Source organism: Meleagris gallopavo, chromosome 29 (genome assembly GCF_000146605.3).
Source record: "Meleagris gallopavo isolate NT-WF06-2002-E0010 breed Aviagen turkey brand Nicholas breeding stock chromosome 29, Turkey_5.1, whole genome shotgun sequence".
In the NCBI taxonomy this organism is placed as follows: Eukaryota; Metazoa; Chordata; class Aves; order Galliformes; family Phasianidae; genus Meleagris; species Meleagris gallopavo.
In genome coordinates this window covers 2,723,972-2,739,331 of record NC_015039.2, presented here as the reverse complement: position 1 = coordinate 2,739,331, position 15,360 = coordinate 2,723,972, and the positions used below count along the sequence as shown (strand labels likewise).

General features: G+C 46.7%; 2 protein-coding genes across 3 annotated transcripts; one reads left to right on the top strand and one right to left on the bottom strand.

Moving 5' to 3' along the window:
* The first annotated feature begins 6 nt into the window (after nt 1-6).
* On the top strand, nt 7-11,473 carry UBE2Z (ubiquitin conjugating enzyme E2 Z). Its single transcript, XM_010724567.2, has 7 exons — nt 7-34; nt 1,929-2,001; nt 3,953-4,140; nt 5,969-6,080; nt 6,663-6,775; nt 7,301-7,391; nt 8,977-11,473. Exons 2-7 carry the CDS (start codon nt 1,936-1,938, stop codon nt 9,145-9,147), a joined length of 741 nt encoding a protein of 246 aa, XP_010722869.1. The 5' UTR covers nt 7-34; nt 1,929-1,935; the 3' UTR covers nt 9,148-11,473.
* A 275-nt stretch (nt 11,474-11,748) lies between these two features.
* SNF8 (SNF8 subunit of ESCRT-II) lies at nt 11,749-15,144 on the bottom strand. Of its 2 annotated transcripts, none has more exons than XM_003213067.4 (8): nt 15,036-15,144; nt 14,622-14,672; nt 14,133-14,271; nt 13,721-13,825; nt 13,428-13,500; nt 12,706-12,847; nt 12,413-12,487; nt 11,749-11,990 (listed from the first exon to the last, which is right to left on the bottom strand). In XM_003213067.4, exons 1-8 carry the CDS (start codon nt 15,087-15,089, stop codon nt 11,853-11,855), a joined length of 777 nt encoding a protein of 258 aa, XP_003213115.1. In that variant the 5' UTR covers nt 15,090-15,144; the 3' UTR covers nt 11,749-11,852. The 2 variants fall into 2 exon arrangements, with proteins under 2 accessions (XP_003213115.1, XP_019478964.1); XM_019623419.1 differs by lacking the exon at nt 15,036-15,144 and adding an exon at nt 14,938-14,977.
* Nucleotides 15,145-15,360: the final 216 nt, after the last annotated feature.

The following is a 15,360-nucleotide window of genomic DNA, read 5'->3' as shown; positions in this document are numbered from 1 at the left end:
GGCCCAGCGCGGCCTGCCTGCTGCGGATCAAACGGTGAGCGGGCCGCCCTGCCCTCCCCTCCCCCGGGGCCGCCTCCCGTCCTTCCCCGGCACGGAGAGCTCCGACGATGTCCCGCTCCGTGGCTGTGCGGGGCCGCCCGCGTTCCTCAAGGGCGCCGATAACGGGTACCGGGGCCGCGCCGGGGGGTTCAGCCGAGTTTGGGGCTGCGGACGGGTCCTTGGGGTCACCAGGACGGGTCCCGGGGGTCGCTGGGGAAGGGGAATCTCAGGAGAGACCCTGAAAGGGATCGGCCTCTGTACCAGGTAGCAACCGTAGGATAACGGATGATGGCATTACGTTGTGCCAGAAGAGGTTCAGGTTGGGTGTTAGGAGAAATTTCCTCTCTTAAAAGAGCGGTGAGGCATTGGCACGCAGGCTGCACGGCGAGGTGGTGGAGTTGCCGTCCTTGGAGGTGTTCAAGAACTGCAGAGATGTGGCACTTGGGGACGTGATTTGGGGGTGGGCTGAGCTTGGGTTTGTGGATCTGAGAGGTCTTTTCCGACCGTAATAATTCTATAATTCATTCCCGTGCCCAGGGGCTCTCTTAAGTGCAGCCCCAGGGCTCTGTGTTCAGGTGTTTGGGTGAAGGCCACAGCCCCTCTGGGATATCCTCCTCCTCCTGTTGCTGTGGCCTTTGGCAGCCACGTTCTGTGGCACGTTGCCCTCATCCTGCCCTTGGGATTGCAGCGTGCTCCGTGGAAGTGCTGTTAAATGGGAAGGGAACGAGCTCCTCTGCTCCCATCAGCAGTCAAGTTGAGTTTTGCAAGATGTTATCCTAAACCTGCCGGTAGCAATCCTTTTTCCTGGTTGGTTGCCACCCATTTGGCTGCTCTGACTCTTTAAGAATCATCTGGTTAAACCTGGTATGTCAATAGCCTTTGATACCGTGAGCAATACGGTCTTTTATTGTTAGAGATATTGGCACTGTTTCAGCAAGTTCTTCCTCTTCCTTCAGAGCAGTATTGCTGCCTGCCAGGCTCTTGCTCATCCTTGTTCTGTTGCTTGTTCTAGAGCTTGTCTAATGTCTTCCAAAGATGGCACCAGATATTTTGGCAGTTTTCCATCCAAACACCTTCATAGTGCTAAGTAGGAAGGCAAAGCTCTCCTGTTGTTCTCAAACTTGTTCTTGCCCTGAAACCTCTCTGAACTCCGGTTGCTTCCTGAACAGGTCTAGTGGTAGCTTGTCCCAGAGTACAGTGCAGCTCTGATTATGGTGGGGAGCTTTTTGGCAATAAAAGGTGATGGGTGCTGTTTGGTGCATTTGTAAACTTGTTATTTTTCAGTTCATTTAGTCCAGGAAATAAAACTGTTGTGATTAAGTTGTGTGCGTGTCTGTGCTTCCTAATAGCACTTGAACCAACTGTCTGATTAAAACCAAACTTGACGGAGCAGTGATGTTTTTGGACACAGTTCAGCCACTGTATTTTGAGGAAAAAAGTGACTTGGTCGGCAGAAGGGACTTTGTAAATAGTTCAAGTGTATGGAGAGAAAACAGAGAGGTAAAGTTTTCTGTTAGGCGACAACATTCACCAATGAGAGCTTTTTTGTGCTGACCTTAGGAGAAGCTTAGTGTTAATTCCTAGGCGCTGGAGTTGATGTAGGGTAAAAAGCAAGGCAGCAGGTAGCGAAGGTACTGAGGTCTGATGCCTCACTGATTCATTGAATGCTGCCCGTGCTCTTCAACTATTGTTTAAGATAAGTTAAGAGAGCTCAGCCAGGAAACAGTCAGGCCAAAGAAAAACATCTACCACTTTGAGTTGCAAATTTCCATCTTAAAAATCTGTCCCTTTGCATCTCTACACAGATTTGTCCTCTAGAACATTCCATGCCTCAAGGGCTGATGAACACCAAGGGAGATCTTGACTAATTCCTGTTTCCTTTGTTCCAGGGATATTATGTCCATTTACAAGGAACCGCCCCCGGGAATGTTTGTTGTGCCTGATCCCCATGATATGACCAAGGTAAGAGACACTTTGGAATGGGTTCAAGTTCTCACTCTTCTGTATGTTGTTGTTGGTGGCTGCTCTGAGGATTCTCCCAAATGTAATCCCTTCTTGTTTTGAGAGAAGTCAGGGTGAGTCCTGTAAGAGCACAGTGCAGCTCTGGTTTTCTTGGTGACAGTCTGGGCTGCATTTAAATGAGAGGAGGCTGTCAAGGAAAAAATGGTTTTGTGAAGAGATATCATCACAGGAACCTGAGAGTTTCCACAGATAAAGACAGTCCTATGAACTAGTGGAGTGCCAATTCAGCTTGTTCTTTCCCCTGCAGATGCTTGAAAAGAATCACTAGATTAGCTTAGAGAGAGCTCTTGGAAATCTGTTGGGCATGGGGGGCTTTGTGAGGGGCTGGAAATGAGGAACACCTGTCAGTCACTGGAAATGCTGAATTATATGTAAGTCACCTATGGAAGGCAGAGGTGTTTAACTGTTGTGACCTGGCAGTGGGATTTATCCCTGGGCCCAGATCCTGTCTTGCTGTGGAGCTGCCTGCCTGGCTCTCACAGGTAACAGCATCCCTTTCCCAGAGAGGTGGTAGATACCCTGTCCCTGGAGACACCTGAGGTCAGGTTGGAGCAGGCTGTGAGCACCTGATCGAGCTGTAGGTGTCCCTGTTCGTTGCAGGAGAGCTGGACCAGCTGGCCTTTACAGGTTACTCAAACAATTCTACGAGTTCATGCAGATCTGACCTGCATAGCTACTCCCATCACATCACCTCCAGCATATCTGTTCCCTAGGGCCAGGTGTGTCTCTTGCCTCTCCTGCCCCAGTTCTTCCCCTTCTGGCTGCCTGGCTCTAGGGATTTTCCAGGATAGGGAATTGCCAATTATGCCTGAGAGAGTGCAGTGATCTTGGAGGCTGATGTTGCTCAAACAGTGATCTTGATCCAGTGCATTCCTTGGCTGATGCTACCTTTCTCCAGCCAATGTCACCTCATCTGGCTGTGCTGGATTCTGAGAAAGCTGTGTGTGTGTGTGTGTGCGTGTGTGTATGGGGTTGCTTTGGTTTCTCCTCTGCTGCACACTTCTCTCACCCCCTTGACAGACTTGGCACTCCCTTGATTCCCTCAGCGTGAGCACCTGCCTGGCTTAGGGCTCTTGGATTTTTTTGAGATAGTGCAAAAGGGAGTGTCTGTGTGCAGACAGCTCAGACCTTGGGCATTTTGCTGGAGCTCTGACCTCCCTCCATTTGGAGGCTGAAAGTGCCAAAATGCCCTTCAGCAGAAATGCGGGTTTGTAGAACGGCAGCCTTGGGGTTTTTAACTAACATCCTAGGTGGGTAAGGGGATCATTAAAGGAGATTGCTTGGATCACTTCAGGAGGATGGAAAAAGAGGAAGCTTCCCTAATAGCCCAATGGGAGCAGATTTCCTGGTATGCAATTGAGATTTTTGAAGGTAATTAGCGAGGGGAGCATGGGGTCTTAATTTCAGATCCTGGCAGAGGTAATTAAATGATTGGTTTCAATAAAACCGAATCAACATGAGACCATAAAAATTGAAGAATGTTCTAGTTTTGGCAGAAAATCTGCCTTTTTTTCTTGCTAAAATTAGACTTTTTTTTTTTCATATTTGAAATCTTTTTAAAGCAGAGCTCACCAGCTGAACTGTGATTCAGTCCTCTTTGGACTGTGTTGAGATGTATGGGAGGCAGCTGCTGTGGACTGTGGCCAAACCTCGCTTTGGAAACCTGCTCTGCACATTGAGTGTGGCAGAGGGGAGAGAAGTGTGCAGCAGTGGCCCTGGCTAAGGAGGGAAGGAAGGGGGGGTTGTGTATGGCCTGCACGTGGCGTGTGCTTGGGGAAGGTGCCGTGTCCATGCCTGGGTGGAGGTTTCTTGCCTTCGGTTGGCTTTGTTGAGGATTTGATGGTGCTGCACAATTTTGAAGTGGTGCGCAAGATGGGCTTTTGTTTTCCAGATTCATGCATTGATCACAGGCCCATTTGACACGCCTTATGAAGGGGGTTTCTTCTTGTTCCTGTTTCGCTGTCCTCCAGATTATCCTATCCACCCGCCAAGGGTCAAACTGATGACAACGGGAAATAACACAGTGAGGTTTAACCCCAACTTCTACCGCAATGGGAAAGTCTGCCTGAGTATTCTAGGGTAAGAGGAGACTTTGGCTGTTTTGGTGGGTAATCAGGAGGTAGCCACTGGCTGCACTGTGCCTCGCACATCTTTCTCAACACGCTGTGCCCTGATCTTGCCCCAGACATGCTTGGATGCACCTTTATGCTTCTGTGAAGTTATGCACTGGATCAGAGTCGTAAAGCAGCACAAATTCCTCTTCTGAGCTAAGAGTCTAACTTGTCTCTGAAAGCATCTGAGAGCGGAGCAGGGGAAGCATGAAGTTCAGTGGATACTGTCACTTTTCTGCTTTCCCTCGCAAAGCCCTGGCTTGAGCACTGCCTTTCTTCTGCTCTTGCTCTTTGCAAACTGATCCTTAATGCTTTCTGAATGCAGGTTTTCGTGGTTTTAATTTCCTCCCTCTGTGTGGGTTTAAAAATAAATAAGATTAAAAGCCTCTAAGAACTTCCTTGAAAGCCATTTGAGCGCTCTGGGCTTCCACCTACATGTAGAATGTGGGGCTGGGTAGGTCTAATGATTTACAATCACTGCTCCCATGCTGCCTGTTCCAACAGGCTCCACTGCTGCAAATGCTTGTTACTCACATACTTGGTTTTTAAACTGAGTCCTGGCTGATTCAGTGGCTTTTAGACTCTACCAGAGGATCTCTGGCCATAGTGTGATATTCCCCACCCCAGCTGTGATGGTTTCAGCTGCAAGTAAGGAGGGGTTTTTGCTGAGGCTCTGGATTGGTGCAGATAGAGGCAGCCAAGTGGGGAAGGGGCAGCGATGGCTTGAATTGCTGTAAGGGTTTCATCAAACAACAGGAATCTGAGCACAGCTGCGGTTATGAGACTGTCTTTGGGGTGGGTTCAGCAGCACTGTGTTCCTTATGCTAAAGTTGATTCAAGTCACTGATACTCATCTGCTGGTCCAGGGCTGGGTGAGAGATGCAGTGTGCTGGGAAACATTTTCCTCAGCGTATGAGCCTTTCTGATCCAGTGAGCTGGATGCCAATGCCTGGGAAGCACTGAGGTGTGCAGGGCTTGTCTGTAGCTCAGGGTGCTGCATGCCCAGCAGCTTCCACTCAAGCTGCCTCGTTGCTCATGTAGTGTAGCCTTGGCATGGAAGCTAAATTATTGAAGAGTGAACAAAGAGCCTCAGCCTTACCAACAATGGGAAGCAGTGAATGAATTTAGGAAGAGCATATGTGGGTCAGTACATCCTTGTTCAGCTCCCAGGGAAGCAGCTGTCTATCTGGAGCTAGGATATTAATGGCAAATAGCAGTTCTGACCTGTTGTTCTGTGCAGAGGTTTTTTGCTACACCACACATATTAAATAGCACCTTGTTCTTACAGCAGGGTATCCATGAGTGCTTTTGGTGGCAGACCTTGTGCTTTCTGCATTGCAAACTGCCCAAGTAATGGTCTTGTTTGAGTCTGCAAAGTTAGTCTTAACTTCTTAAACAGTTGCAGACTTACTGTAGTGTTGGCAGCATGTGTTGCTTCAGGATGCTGTACAAGATTATAGCCATAGCTCTGAAGTGCACTGGGAGGTATTTGAAGATGGTGCTTTTCCTCTGCTCACTTGTGATTCCCTCTGCGTGTTAGCTGTGAAGCTCCCCAACCTCTTATATGGCTCAGATTGATGTTCTCATTTGACTGAGAGAATAAACTGCCTCCAACTTGGAAACTTTCTCAGTGTACAGTGCTTTGTCTTTCTGTAGCAGCTGTTACTTCTCCTGTCACATTTCTGTAAGGTGTAGATGTGTTTTCTGAGCTTTCTTATCTTTGGTATTTGGAGAGATGGTTGTTGCTGGGCTGATCCTGCCTTGTTAATTGATGCTTTTCTGTTTTGATGCTTCAGCACTTGGACCGGGCCTGCATGGAGCCCAGCACAGAGTATCTCCTCAGTCCTCATCTCCATCCAGTCTCTGATGACTGAGAACCCGTATCACAATGAACCTGGCTTTGAGCAGGTGAGAGTTGGAGATGGTTCATCTTTGGTTCTGCAACGATTTCTCCCTTCACTCCACACCTTGACCTGGTCACGAAATACATTCTGGAAATGGGGACAAAGCAAGGCTGTGTCAGCTTTTTTTCAGTTTGCTCTGCCTCTGGTCAGAGCTCGAGGAGGGGACTTGCAAAGCTCTGAACTGGAGGCTGCTTAGCTCTCATAGTGGAAAGTAACAGAAGAAGAAAAGGCATTTCTCTGCTACATGACTCCTGATGCAGCTTCCTTGAGACACACTGTCGTGCAGAAACCAAACTGCTCAGGTTTTCATGGCTCTGGCATCCCAGAGAGAGGCAGCTTTCTGTGCCAACTATCAGCTGACTTATCTCCCCAGCTGTGCAAGTCCAGGGCTCTGTAGATGTAGAAAATGGTGCCAGCTTTTTTTTTCCTTTTTTTTTTTTTTTCCCTAGTATAAATTAGCTCAGCATACACAAAACAGACAAAGCTGTAGTGAGTTCATGCACCAGTGAAATTCATCAGTCTCGAGAGAGAGAGACGAAGAGCCATTCCAGTAACATGGACTCACTGGCCCAAATTCTATTTCCAGGAGAGGCACCCTGGGGACAGCAAGAACTATAATGAGTGTATTCGGCATGAGACCATCCGAGTAGCAGTGTGTGACATGCTGGAAGGAAAGTGTCCCTGTCCTGAGCCACTACGGTATGGAAAGGAGGCAGGGAGGGAGCGTAAGAAAGTGGGTGTGGGGAAACAGGTTAAGATTCTCTGGTTGCCTTTCCTGAGATCCTGAGAGGTGCTCCAGAGAAGAGCAAGTCTTTAAATCATCCTGCTCTAGTGCAAAGTGGTTTTGTTTCTTCTGAAATGGATGACTGCATCTATGTCGTGCCCAGGAGCTGTGCACTGACCAAAGCTGTGTTACTGTGCACAACGGCTGCATCCTCTGATTTGTGTTTGAGAATAAATGTGCCTTCTCTTAGAGGGGAAAAAAACATTTCAGAGAGAGAGAAAAGCACAGCTGTTGTAGAAACACGTGCAGGATCTGTTCAGCTGCAGCAATGCTGCAGTTTGTTTTGTTCTGTGTCCTGCCTCTCTGTACCCAGTTAGCTGTCTGGCTTGAGCTGTGCTGATTACATGACTGTGGTTCAGTGGGATGCTGTGACCCTGGATGATGCCACCATTGTAATACTGTCATTCTCTGTTGACTCTTTGCTCTCTGATTATGTTCAGGGGTGTTATGGAGAAATCCTTCATGGAATACTACGACTTCTATGAAGGGGTGTGCAAAGAGAGACTTTATCTCCAAGGTCAGACGATGCAGGTGGGTAGCAGATGATTTTCTTGTCAATTCAGAACTTGGATTCCAAGTACACTCATAGTGACAAACAGTTGCACTGTGTGATGTGCAACATGGGGTGGATCTGCACCTTTTCTATCAAAAGTGTTTCAACCACAGTTTCTATCAGGTGTGGTTAACTCAACTCTGAGTTAACCATGAAACTCCTGTGGATAAAACACTTAACTTTCTTGAGTTCAGAGTATGCACACACACAGTGTTTTCAGGGCTGTTAGATTTCTCTAAGTGCTGGACCAGAGCCACACTCAAAGCAAGCAGATACTTATACCACTGTTTAAAGAAGTGCAGTTTGCTTTCATGTGGATTTGGCATTAAGCAGGGAGGGTCCATGTAATCTATGCAGTACTGATGGCAGCTGAGCTCTATTGCATCATTTTCATGTTGAGATGCTGGTAAGGTTTCTTTTTCTTAGATTTCTTTGCTTGTACAGATAGGAACTTTTCTCTGACACTGTCAGAGTTGTTCTGTAAGATGCAGTTGAAAGTGGCTGACTGAGGCAAAAGTATCTGGAGGAGGGAGGATTAAGGGAATAGTGACAATATGGCAAATACATGCAGACAGGTTGAATAAAGGAGCTCATTTTTGTAGGAAAATAGACCTTACAGAATAGACTGCCAAGCTATTTGCATCTGAACACGTCTTCCTCCCTCATCAGGCACCTCTTGTCTGACTCATTGAGAAATTTCACTGTTAAGAAAAGATGGAGGTGTTTGATTTAATGATCTAGTGTCTCTGATCTGAGCCCTTCTTTCCTGTCAGTGCCAACACTGACTGTGTAATTCATAAAATGAAAGCACTCCTGAAGCAGGAAGGTTCATGTTTGGAGCGAGAAATTCCTGAAAATGAGAAATGAAAATGAGAGCACTGTGCTGAAGGCTGTATTTGGTGAGATCAGAGGATTGTCAGGTGTGATCAACTCTTGTTTCTTCTTCAAGGAGCCAGAGCTAAGTTACTTCTGAAGAACACAATGGCTTGGGACTGCTGTGCTCAGTCTCCAGAGCTAGTGACTACCACAGTCTGTTTTCTGCTCACGTAAATAGTAGTGCAGGGAGTCTAAACACAGTTTGCTACTGTTATCTCCACTGCTCTGTATTTAAAATGAAGTCACTCTAGATGGATATAGTATTGGTTCAGTGCTTGGCAGATGCGCTGTCTTGTTAACTCTGGAGCCACATGGGACAGGTGAAACTTCACCACTCCTTTATATAGCCCTGGCAATTGCCTTTAACGTGGAATAGGGATAAAAGCAATACGTGTTTAAGCAGCTGGGCACCTTGATTTAAAATGAGAATGTGGTTTCACAAAGGACAAGTTGTGCCTGATGGCTCTGGTGGCCTTCTACAACAAAATGACTGCTGGTGGGTAAGGGAAGAGCAATTGGCATCAATTTAGAGTTGTGTGAGGCCATGGACACGGTCCCATTGATCACAAGGTGGAATTCAACTCTTAACTCTCTATTTGCTGGCCAGTTATTGTACAGCTTTCTTTAGACCATTATCCTTCTGGCAAGAGGTCTGTATTAATGAGTTCATCTCTGGTTTCCTTCCAGGATCCTTTTGGAGAAAAACGAGGCCACTTTGACTATCAGTCCCTATTAATCCGTTTGCAAGGAATTCGGCAGAAGGTGCAAGAGAAACATCAGCAGGAGAATACAGAAATAGACTCTGAGAGCAGCTCCTCTGAGACAGAGACAGACACTCAGGGCTGCTCCAAAGCTTAGAGCTGCGTTACCAACGGAGAGGCCAAGCCGTGGGGATGTTCTGTCTTCACACTAGAGTACCCCTGACAGACTCAACAACCAAACCAATGCCAGAGTGGAGAAAACTGTGGGATATCTTCTGTCTCCTTTTACTGCTCTGGTGGATAACGCTGAACGAGAAGACTTCATGCTAGACAAAGCCAAGCTTGTGACAGGCTACTCTTACAAGGTACTTACTCTACTAGAAATCCGGAGCATGTGGCATCAGGTTATTTTTTGAAAAACATCTACACTGGTTATTATTATTATTATTATTATTATTATTTTTGTCTCCATTTGATTAAAGAATGAGATGTAGACTGCGACTCCTCTTTACAGCTTTTCTGTTCCTAGACAGTGAGCCCTTCCCTGGGGCCATGCTGAATATGGAGCTGTAGCTGTGGGAGCGCTTTGATGAGTCTGGGGTATGACATGGCCCAGGCACTGTGTGCCTGGATGAAACCTTTTTGTGCAGACTGGGAGAGATGGAGCCTGTTTGCTCTGTAGAGCCCATCTACCCGATGTCTTTCTTCTAGACACCGTTCTAGACAGACCAAAGATAAAGAGCAGTGGTGGAATCTGGGCTCCTTTCTGAAAGCTTTACACAAGCCGTGGGTGACTTCATCCACTGAGATTTCAGGCACAAAAGGGGAGGATGAAAAGGCAAGAAATCCATACATTGAGTGCAGGTCTGTTCATCGTGGTGTTTTGGGGAAGGGAAGGCGAGAAAATCATTGGTTCAGAGATAGGGGAGCACTAAAAAAAAGACCTAAGTCTTGTTTGTGTAACTCTTTAAGGTTTTGATTTGAATTTAGTATTCTAGAAATGTTTTATTCTGGCTGCTCTGAACAGAGAGCTGTTTTGTTTCCTTCACTGAAGTACTTTTTGCTTTCCATCTCTCCAGTCAGTGTAATATTTCATTTTCCTCCTGCCACCTCCCTCCCCACAGCAACCTTCAGACTGAAATGCTAGGATAAGGGGCAATTCTAGCTCAGGAAGCCACTGTTTCTAGGTGGAGCTTTCCAGAGGTGTACACTTAGTTACTGGCTGAAATTCCTTTGCCAAACTTGGCCAAGCTCGACGAGTGTTGTAAAGTTAACACTTCAGTACTTTGAATGTTTTAAATGGCAGCTTTTTACTGTGAGCAAAAGCAAGGCTGGAGGAGAGGTGTGTGCTGGCTGCAAGTGCAATTACGTCAAGGATGTATTCAGTGCAACTTGGGTGGAGGTGAATAAAAGCTTCTCCACGTGAAAGACACCGGTGATGATCGATTGAACCAGTGAAATGTTTTGTTGGTAAATAGCTTAATCAATTTTTTTCATGAGGACCGTGATAAAAAACTGAGCACAAAGTTGCACGTTGTCCCAGGCCCTCTCCCCCAGCGCAGCCCTGCTGCATACTGGTGGTGGGAGAACATTCAATTCAGTCATTCTTGTTCTAAAAGCAAAAAAAAAGCACGGGAGGAAAAGCCAAAAGACCCCTGCCATGCACTGTACAGAAAGGCATTGTCCTATACGTCACTGAATTATTTTCAGTCTCTGATTTATATTGGCTCTTGCAGAACTTAGAAGCCTGCACACTGCTCTCTAAGCAGCTCTGGAAGGTGGAAACGTTTCTGAACTGTAAATGTGCCATTTAACAAGTAGGGGAACCTTTCCTCCCTTCTAGCAAGCAACCTCCCCTGGGTCTGTCACTGGTATGAATTAGACTTTAACCTTATCTTCCCTCGAGGGAAAGCTAAACTTACATAGGACTCACTCAACACATACACCAAATGAGAGTAAATAAAGCTGTGTTCACCTTCAAATAAGGTCTCAGGGAGGCAGCGGGGTCTCCTGAGAAATCATGAGCAGTATGCTACTTTTCTGCCTCTGTAATCCTGTTGTAAATGTCACGTTGTTTGTCACCATTCAGTAGCATTGTGGATAGAGCTGTGACTCTGCTGCCTTCTCAAGGCAGAGCTGGTTCTGAAATCTGTTTGCGATGCATGTGGCATTACCATCCACCCATACAACGAAACAAGAAAATGCCTTATTGTGGACACTATTCACATAACTAGCATGTGGCTGTAAAAGAGAAGTATTAGTTTTCTAGCTCTAATGTTGTCTGTCCTACCATTTCTGAATGTTTCCATTTCAAAGTGACAATCCTCAAATGACTGCTCTAGGCAGAGATGTTTTAGCAACAGATTTTTAGACCTAACTGAGTCAAAAATATATGCACAAGAGTCACTCTAAGATACCTTGTTTATATACTATTGTACATAAGATTTTTTTTTGTGCAATAAAGTTTGTTTTGGCAGAATCTAGACTGTGGTACTCCTTAGTGGAACGACGACTCACTCACAGGACAGAGGACTACAGCACAGTTTCTGAGTGGCTTTAGAAGCATCACTGCAGGCAGCAAGAATCTTTAGACAGTCATTTTTGCATCCTCCATGACTGCAGTTGCAGCAGCAGCACTTTTCCTCTTGCTGTGACAAGGTAACTACCATAATAAGTGATACTTCCACTCACAATAGAGGAGAAAATTCCAAGGTAACAGAGCATGAATTAGTCCTATGAAACTTGTCAAGCTAGACACTTCTTTTTACAAAATTTTATTTCAAGTCCACTGTCCCTCTGTTTCAGGTGATATGCAAGTACCCTCACAAGAAGACTTGAATACAGGCACAGAACACTTAGCAGTCAAGGTATTGCCTCCTTGGCTTCCTCTGGAGTGATTTCCTGAGAGTACAATTCTGTAAAGAGAGCAGGCAGCCAGTACTGAGGTTCTCCTGGTGCCTGTGTATCCAGCCAGGCCATTCCTTCCTTCAGCAAGTGTTCCTATTCAAACAGAGCAGAAACTGTGAGCAAAGCTTAACTAGACAACTGATAAGCCATTCACAGGGGAAGCCTCACCCCACATTTATTGTACAGTAAGGGAGTGTGTAGAACTCAAATTTCTACTCATCCTGAACAGGGGAAAATGTAGTTTGGGCATCTAGTCATGCAGGAGCTGAGCTAACACATCCCAAGTTTTACTGAGATTAGTGAAGTCACAGGAATATCATCTGCAGCTGCTGACACTCTACTTCCTTCAACTTAGGTAGTGTACACTCTGCCTTTGGTCTAGCACCTAGCTTAGGATCACCTGTGCATGCTGTGATAACACACACAGTCACTAAAGTGTCTGCAGCTCTGATGCAGAAGCAGCCACTCTATCCTGTCACTGACCTGCATCATTCACAAGAGGCCCTCATACATACCAGAATCTGCTTTGCACGTTCCACCTCCCACTTCAGACTGGACTTGATCTCACCAACTGTTACATAGCCCTTTTTCTGAAAAGAGAGAAAAAAAAATAGCGTGCTTGTAGTCAAGACTTAAGTCCACAGTTTAGAAGAGTGTGGACAGTTTTACCTACAGGCCTGATCTAACCATAGCACAAACTCTGGATTCACATTCATGCTGGAATGTTATTTTCCACTCCACGTGTTCCCTGTCACAGAAGCAGGGAGATTCTTTCGAGGTGGCATTTTAAAGCCTCCTGGCTCAATACCTCTGCAAGCTGCAAGACAACCGTGTGATCCATGTTCAGTTCAGCTGGTACAGACTGAATCAGATATGTTCCACCAACAGGGATAATCCCAAAGCCACTCCCCAAGACCTTCAGTTTCTTGATTGCACGAAGGAGATCATCTCTGAAAGCAGAAGTTAATGCAGGGCTTTAAGCCAAAAGCCTCTCCCGAACTGCCCCAAGTTTTGTAAATGAGGAAGACTTCATGTGAAGAGGGTATAAGATACAGCTACTGGAGCTTGCTGCAATTTCAGATAATCAACAGCTGATTTTTCTCCTATTATTAATTTAGAATTAATTTATCTGTGTCCCTCTACAGAAATACAGAGTTCCATTAAAGGGACATTGGTAAAATCCAAGCTGCAAGTTTAAGATTCAGCCCCAATTACCAATTCTAGGGAATTGTATCCTAAAATCTTCTTCTCTAAGGCCAGGTATCAGTCCCTTCCTTTACAGCTTGGACCAAAACTGTTTCAGCAGACTGTGACAGTAGGAGTGCAGCATTTGCAGCCCAAGCCAACAGCTCTTTATACTTATGGCTCACTCCTGAAATAGTCATTAACTACAGAGCACATGTACATGACTAATTGCTAGAATTTGGAGTCCAATTAACAGCAGCACCTTCAAGCCCATTTGAGATAAATCACTGAGTTTTCTCTCTCATGTTACTTGATTCCCTTTTCCTACAATATACAGGCACTCACTGGCTGACTTCCTGAGCAAACTTCCCTCTTCCCTTCAGCACTTGCTGATGAAGTTCTTCCAGTGTTATCAGACCTAGGAGTCAACAAAAGGGAACAAGAAAGCATAACTGCACAGCAAGAAAATTACTCCAGCAGTAGTATTGAAGGCTTCTTTGTGTGTTGACCACTGGCTCACTCTTGCCTCACATTACACTCCCACAATGCATCAGATTCCAGCTCTATTGGCTTTGCTGTTGCCCACTCCTAGCCTCAGATTGCACTTTTGGAGTGAAGACAGACAGAGAGATCCTCACCTCCATTCCTGTGTTTCAGAGCCAGGCAGACTTCAATAATCTGCACACCCAATTCATAGTAGAAGTCACCAACTCCCAGCATTTCTGACCAGAATCCTTTACCAGCTGTGAAGTGAGAAAGAAGAAAGCAATTGGACCATCAGCAAAAACACCTTCCTTAACAGCCACTGGTGCTTACAAACCTCACTATGAGGACTCTGATATCTCAGTGAAGAGCCTCTTTGGTTACCTCCACCTTTTTCTTTTCTCCCTTTTAAGTTTATATATCACCTAAAAGCATATTACAGCAATTCACAAACCCTAAGAATCAATACACCCTCAGACTTCCCCAGGGACAATTTCTAACACTGCTTCACTGAGAATCCTTTCCAGGAGGATCTTGAGCTGTTAACCCCTGCTGCCTGGTGCTCACATGCTAAAGGATCCACTCCAATTGTTGCACACATATCCTGGAACTGGACCCGGAACTCAGGGCTTTTTCGGATCTCTTGTTTGTGTTTGCTGGCAAACTCCTCCAAGTTGGTCTTAAACATGTCCAGCTGCTTAGACATCTGAAAGACAGTTAGAGAAAAGAACTTCTGCTTAATCCTTCTGTGAACACAGCCCCCAGTATACATTAAGCAAGCACAGCCCTAAGGCAACACTCAGCACTCTGACATGCTGCCCAGCCTCAGTGGACTCGAAAGGAAGGAAACGGCTCTACAGAAATGAGATGTTGCTAAGATGGAGAGGAAGGAAGCAGAGCAACATCTGCAGCAAACAGCATAGTTCTTGGAGGAGAAAGCAGCCCAGTGGTGCCATCATTTAATGCTCCAACCCTGAAACAGTGCGAGATGAAGCCGGGATTTACAGCTGGGCTCACAAACATGGTTATACCACACAGCAGGGCTGGGTCTCCCACCTGGGCCAACTGGTCTTCAGCCAGGACTGTCCCTCGCTCCTTGTACTTGGCCTGCAGGATGAGAACAGAACGGTAGAGCCAGCGCTGGAGAACAGAGGAACCAAACCCCAGATTGGGCACGGGAAATGCTCCTTAAGGATATATGAACCCGGAAGCCAAGTGAGGGAACTATTAGAAACCTCGGGGCACCCTGAGCTTACGGCTGACACGGCTGTGGAGATGCTGAGGACCCCACTTAGAGCCGGACACCGCAACTGCCGCCAACCACAAGGGACCTGAATCCCTCACACGGGAACACCGGAGCCTAGCAGCTCACCTGTCCCGACACCGGCGGAGTTTGACCCCCTACGAACGCACTTAAGAGCTCTCACCGGGGTCCGGAACCTCCTCCCCACAGACCCGATCCCGCCTCACCTCCGCCAGCTTCTTTTTAGCGATAGCGCCCGCGCCCACCCCTCGCCGGTGCATCCCGGCGGCGCCGCCGCGCGTCGCGCACTTTCTGACGTCATCAATCCGCGACGCGCCACGTGACACACGGGTGGGCGGGGCCTTCCATTCCACGCCTCCGCCTTAAGGGACGCTTCTGGTGGTGGCCGATGGCTCCCAGCTGTCGGACGGGGCTGGGTTCATCCCAGCCGCCTGTTTATGGGCCACGGGGCTGGAAAACGCATTTTATGGGTTCTGGGGGAACGAAGGCTGAGAGGAGAAAGTCAGCATCTATTGAAGTTAAAAAAAAAAA

Coding starts and splice junctions, on each gene's coding strand:
- UBE2Z (XM_010724567.2), top strand. CDS start 1,936: ATGTCCATTTACAAGGAACCGCCCCCGGGAATGTTTGTTGTGCCTGAT. Junction 4,141..5,968: donor GTCTGCCTGAGTATTCTAGG/GTAAGAGGAGAC, acceptor TTGATGCTTCAG/CACTTGGACCGGGCCTGCAT. Junction 6,776..7,300: donor CCCTGTCCTGAGCCACTACG/GTATGGAAAGGA, acceptor GATTATGTTCAG/GGGTGTTATGGAGAAATCCT.
- SNF8 (XM_003213067.4), bottom strand. CDS start 15,089: ATGCACCGGCGAGGGGTGGGCGCGGGCGCTATCGCTAAAAAGAAGCTG. Junction 13,826..14,132: donor TGGAGTGGATCCTTTAGCAT/GTGAGCACCAGG, acceptor CTCACTTCACAG/CTGGTAAAGGATTCTGGTCA. Junction 12,848..13,427: donor TTTGCTCAGGAAGTCAGCCA/GTGAGTGCCTGT, acceptor TTCTGCTTTCAG/AGATGATCTCCTTCGTGCAA.